The 6,000-nt window shown below is 56.6% G+C and overlaps 1 protein-coding gene across 1 annotated transcript in view; it reads left to right on the top strand.

The window, feature by feature from the left end:
* Positions 1–235: 235 nt before the first annotated feature.
* The window catches only part of TEKT5 (tektin 5), a 34,751-nt gene continuing 28,986 nt past the window's right edge, over positions 236–6,000 (top strand). The window contains exons 1-3 of the mRNA XM_044233933.1: positions 236–1,120; positions 3,841–3,924; positions 4,548–4,618. Of these exons, the coding sequence (XP_044089868.1) occupies positions 545–1,120; positions 3,841–3,924; positions 4,548–4,618 (731 nt within the window). The 5' untranslated portion in view covers positions 236–544. The remainder of the gene's footprint in view (positions 1,121–3,840; positions 3,925–4,547; positions 4,619–6,000) is intronic.

Raw genomic sequence — 6,000 nt, 5'->3', positions numbered from 1 at the left:
TGTGTTGCATTTTCCCCCAGGGGCGGAGTTAGGTGTGAAAGGCCGATTTGATTCTTTTTTTTTTTTTTTTAAAGATTTTATTTATTTATCTTATAGAGAGAGATCACAAGTAGACAGAGAGGCAGGCAGAGAGAGGGAGGGAAGCAGGCTCCCCACTGAGCAGAGAGCCTGATGCGGGACTCGATCCCAGGACCCTGGGATCATGACCTGAGCCGAAGGCAGCGGCCCAACCCACCGAGCCACCCAGGCACCCAGCCGATTTGATTCTTAGGGAAAAGTGGATCAATGCCATTTCTTTCTCCCCCAATTCTGTGGCTTGAGAAACTCACCTTCACTTTGTCTTTTGGCATGGGTTTTAATCGGGGCAATATGGCCCTATCTGGCCCAAAACAAGCCGGGGCCCCAAAAAAGCCCTGCTCCTCCAGGCTTTATGACAACAGTGCCGAGTCATAGAGGTCCGGCCCATCCCTAAGAGAAGATCCTTCCCCGTCCTGCCATGCCTCGGCCCCTCAGAGTTTTGCCCAAGGGCAGCTGATGGGGGAGGATGGAGTTTCTGGGAACCAGTCAGACGGCCAGTTACTGTGGCCCCAAGAAAGCCTGTGGCTTCAGTGCGCTGCCCCCGGCTGTGCCCGCCCCAGTGGTCCAGGAGTGTTACCAGCCGTATTACCTGCCTGGGTACCGCTACCTCAACTCATGGAGACCCAGCCTCTTTTACAAGATCTCCAACGCAGAGACCTGCATGGATGAGGGGGCCACGAGCCGCAGCCCCCTGAGGCCGCCCACCATCCTGCCGGCAGTCCGCTCCGCCCTCTTCTGCCGCTACACCCCTCGCGACTGGGACAGGTCCAACGAGCTGCAGATGCGCGGGGCCGAGGCCTCTCGGCTGTGGGCCAGCCGGCTGACCGGCGACTCCATGCGGCTCATGCAGGACAAGGACCAGCTGACGCGCCAGATGCAGGAGGGGACCAGCCGGAACCTGGGCCAGAGGCTGTCGGACATCGGCTTCTGGAAGTCCGAGCTGGGCTACGAGCTGGAGAGGCTTCTGAAAGAGAACCACAGCTTGGACACGGTCAAGAGGCGGCTGGAGTGTGCTGCCGAGGAGCTCGACTGTCCCCTGCAGGTGAACTGGGGAAGGAAGGGGCGTGGCAGCGGCCAGGAGGGCAGCCCTGGGCGCTCTGCTCCTCCCCAGTGAAGGTCAAGGCCCTGGGAACTTCGCACCATGGTCCGTTGTCAGTTCCTGCAGCCCAGGATTATCCCAGTCAGATCAGGTTTCCTCAGCCCTAATCGGTTTTCCTTTTCTCTTTGGGGTTGCATCCAAACTGCAGAGGTTTTGTCCAGACCTTCTGCACGTCCCTGTGTGCGTGTGTGGGCGCGTGCACGCGGGCTGCTGAGTAAAGGATAGACTTAAAAGAATTGCTCTATTTTTCTCCATGGCCCCTTAACACCTGCTAATGTGCTCTCTAACTTGCACATCTATTTAGTTATCATTTTGCTCCCTGAGCTAGAATCTAAGTGCCGCAAGGGTGGGGATTTTTGTCTACTGTCGCCAGCGTCTTCCAGACTGATCTGCAGCTGTGCTGGGCAGCCTGTCTGTGTCGGCCCTCCGGGAGCCGCGTCTATGCCGACCGCCTGCCGTCCGGCCCGGTGTCTTGAATGTCTTCCCAGCCTAGCACAGTGCGTGGCACGCAGGATGCTCTCAGTAAATGTTTGCTGAGTAGATGAGTCCGTATCTGAATGTGGACATTCTCAACGCTCCTTGGTCTCCCATTGTATCCCGGATCAGTTAGGTTTGACTTTGGTGGCACGTAAGGGACCCCTGTTACGTGCAGCTCAGCCAAGGCTCAGCCAAGTCATGAGGAAAATTCCAGAAGGAAACAGAGCGGACGACTGCAGCCTTCACCCGATGCCGGAGGGGGGACCCAGGCGCCCGTCTTTCTGCTCTGCCGTCCTCAGCTTGTGGCTTTTGTCCTACTGCTCGTGGGGAGATTTCCTATCTCCTGTTGCAGGCTCTTACTTGCAAGGAACATTTTGATCTTCTCATTTGAGGCAGGAAGATAGGGGCCGGGCAAAGGGCCCCGTGTCCCCACTGTGTCAGGGTATGTCAGTTTCCTGGAAGGGAACATCCTGTGTTTCCATTCTTAGCCCATTGCTAAAACTCTCTCAGGCTCTGTGGCAGCAGAGGAGTCTGGGCGAGTGAGTGGTTTTCCTGGGGTCCCGGAGGGGGCCTCGGGTATGGAACTGGCTTATCTGCCTTGCGCCGTGGGAGCTGATCTGGGTCACACGGACGAGGTTAGGCTGCCCCGCTGGAGCAGGTGGGGACTTGGGACCTCCTCCCTGGATGCCACCGGCAGCTGTCTCTGTGCCATGTCCCTGGTGTGGGGACATCTAGAGGAGAGGTCCCGCCTCCAGATCCCTCAGGAGACATGGCACGGGTTCCCCCCTACCACATTATGGGGACGTCTGCTGTGATCCTCGGCCCCCAGGTTTCTCCCCTGAGAGGAGAGTGGGCAGGGAGACCGGAGACAACACTCGAAACCTATTGCAGTCCTTTCCTGCTCGCCTCGCTCCGCCAGCCTACCTGGGAAACCCGGCTCTGCCTGCTCACTGGCGGCTTCTCTGGCCCCCCACATGGCTTGGGGGGACCAGAGGTCTCTCTGCCCCCCTTCTTCCTGTCTGCAGGGCTGCCCCCCTTCTCCCTGCCCTCCCCACTCCTACCCTCCTCCCACACATCTTCCAACCCTGGTGAGGGGGGGGAGTTGGTATTTTAAATATTAAACTGGATCTCCATGCTCCCTCACTAAAACCCCCCTCAGTGCACCCTGTTAACATCCAAATTTTCCTTGTCCCCAGCTCCAGCTCCTGCACAGCCCAGGCCCCTCTCAAGGCTCCAGCTTCCCCTTCTCCAGCTCCAGGGGTTTCCTGTCGGCTCCTCCTCCTTCTCTCTCTCAGGGCCTTTGCACCTGCTGTCCCTCTTCCTGGCACCTTGTTCCCATTCATCTCTGCTGCTTCCGATAATTCAGGTCTTGGTCTCTCGCCTCCTTAGGGAGGTTCTTCCTGGCCAAGCCCCCACCGGTTGCTTCCCCCCTTCCACCTGCCACACCCTTACTCTTTGCATCCCTTTGCACCCAAGTCCTGCTCACAGTCAGAAACGATTGCTTCTCTTTGTGTGTTTATTTGTGCGTGTTCTCGCCCGTCTCTTAGATCCCCGTTAGCTCGGGGACCCTCTGATCAGTTAACTGTGGTATCCCTAGCACCCCTCCCAGCACCAAGATGGGGGCGCTCCCCTGCTGCTTTCTCCCTTCTGCTGCTCTTTGTGCCGTCGCAGGCCCGTGGCCCAATCACGTGCCTTTCTCAGCTTCTCGTTTCAGGAGCTCCCCTGAGCGGACACTTCTCCCTGTCCTCTGTTCCACGCTGCTCACGGCCCCCTGACAAGGTGCATGGCTGTGTGACAGGGTCACCTGAGTCTCACTTGGCCCTGGGCACTTTCCGAAGCCCCCCCCACTCCATTTACAGATCTCCAAAAAGGCGTTTTCACATATATTCATAAGAAATATTCGTTGACCCTATCTGGAGTGTTTCACACGTGTCCGGCCGACTTAATCCACGCAGCAAACCTATGCAGTATGCCCCAGTATTCTACCCATCGGCAGTCTTGGCATTCCAGGGTCCCCAGGGAGGCAAAAGGGGAGGAGGAAGCCCACCCACGGGCACAGTGAGGAGGCCACACGGGCGCCATCCAGGTTGCCTGGGAGATAAAGCCGAGGTGGATGGGAGTCGCCTGCGGTCAGACTGTGCCTACAGGCGCAGGGAAAACATGCTATTTCCCACTGCTCCCTACAGGTGGCTCTGGAGTGTCTGTACCATAGAGAGAAAAGGATCGGGATCGACTTGGTCCATGACAATGTGGAGAAAAACCTTATCCGGGTAAGAGACCTCCTGGGTCTGCCGAGCCCCCTGGGGGTGGTGGTGGGGGGTGGCAGCTGGTCACAGAGGTTTCTGAGCTCCTCCAAGGAGCAGAAGCCACGTGTCACCCCATGCAGAGTCAGGGCTTGGAAAGCATTGTGGGGGGGGCTACACTACGTGGAGAACAGGGAGAAGGGAAGTCGTGGGACCCTCAGCATCTCACCGTAATATGCATAATAACAACAATAAAAGTCAGTGTTCATGGAGCGCCTAGTGTACGTCACGCACTGTACCATTTCACACCCGTTATTGAATATAGCGATAACACAGTCTACAGATGAGCTCTTGGCACATAGTAGGGGCTCAGTTTTCTTTTAATCGGGAAGTGTACAATTTAGGAAGAAAATAAGATGGGGAATGTGGAGCCCCCGCCGCTGACCCTTACCTGTCCGTCCTGGGGATGGGGGGTTGGGTGGAGATGAGGCAGGAGATGGACTCCCACCCTGACATTGCACAGGGCGGGGGCGGGGGGAGGAGGGGTTCAAGAATGGGCGGTGAGAGGTAGGGGTAGGGTCACTCACCTGGGAGGCCAGGTGTGGTGACTTTCTAAGGAGCATGGCTCTTTTTGACCTTTTTCATTACAGGAAGTAGATTTGCTAAAATGTTGCCAAGAACAGATGAGAAAACTAGCTCAAAGAATTGATATCCAGATGCGGTAAGAGCTGCTTTCTCTCCCCTTTCTCGGGGTCTGATTTGGGTCTCCCCAGTTTCCGGGGGGCAAGCAGATGGGCTGTCCGTCTCTTGGCGGTTCTTTCGGTCAGTGGTGTGCCAGCAAGTGCTAACAACCAGCTCTCAGGGGAAGAAAATGAAATCTTATTTGCAGCATCAGCCGAGGTCAATGGTGATCTTGTTTTCCCGGGGCACACCGGGGCACACCGTCGGTCTTTGTGACCCAGCCCTTCCCTGGCTACTCTCATTCGCACACAGGGCCTCAGCAAAAGCCATGGGCCTCACTGATTTTCCTCTGAGGCTGGGGCTTCCCTGTGGGAGTTCCGACCTTGGAGAGATGGCAGAGAACAGCTGACATCAGGCATCAAAGGGAGGGGCCAGCGCATCTCCAGAGAGGGGCTGGTGGATGCCTTGAGCCCAGTCTTCAAAAGCAATCAGCTTTTTGTTCTTGGAAGATGACCTAACCGGTATCAGGACAAGCCAAGAGGCTCCCTGCCTAATTAGAGGGAGGACCGAGTTTTATGGGGCTTGAGGCCCCTAGCTAAGCCCTTGGCCCTCACATCCCCTGGAGATAGCCTTCCCTCCAGAGGCTGGGGCTGGCCATGGCCTTTAGCTCTCACAGGGCACGCTGCTCTACGGGTTCTCCTCCTTTCCTCAGACCCAGAGAGCGAGAGGAGGGCTGGTCACCTAGCCCCAGCTGCCCCTTTTAGCTGCATAGGGCCTATGGGTAACCTGGAGGGGATGCTGTGGGGGGGTCAGGCAGCTCGCAGATAGGCTTTGGCGGCTGGCCGTTCCCCAGGAGGAGCCGTCAGTCTCCCGCCCTCCCAACACCCACAGAGCAGCTCCTCACTTCCCCTGAGGACTGGGCCCAGGGACGGGATCACCCAGGGCCATGCTGAAAAGCTCCCTGAAGGTCTAAGGGTAAGGTCAAGGCCGGCCGCAGGGGTGGAGGTGTTGGAAGGGGCGCACACAGCAGTGGCGTGGGGACAGGTGAAATACCGAACGCAGTGGTGACTTGTGTCATGGATGTGCCTCTGACCTGATTGCTGACAAGTCCACCTCCCACTTGGACTGTGTGCCTCCTGTTTGTCTATAAGTTAATTTGCTTAAAAGACAAAACAAAACAAAAAACCTTATATACTTGCATTTAAAAAGAACATTTTAACAAAGGAAGTGCTTTGGGCGGGCAAATGTCTTCACTGTGTTTTTCTTGCCCTTATTTTTATGATCACCTATTTTGGGCAAGAAAGAGAGGTTTTCCATTTGTGGTCGACACGGGGCTATGGCAGAATGTGGTGTGGGGGTGACGGAGGGCTGGGGTTTGGGAACTAGGACAGTTTGAGCCACCAGAGTGAACAGAGTCCCAGC

Source organism: Neovison vison, chromosome 14, assembly GCF_020171115.1.
Source record: "Neovison vison isolate M4711 chromosome 14, ASM_NN_V1, whole genome shotgun sequence".
Lineage (NCBI taxonomy): Eukaryota > Metazoa > Chordata > Mammalia > Carnivora > Mustelidae > Neogale > Neogale vison.
This window is presented reverse-complemented; position numbering and strand designations above follow the sequence as displayed.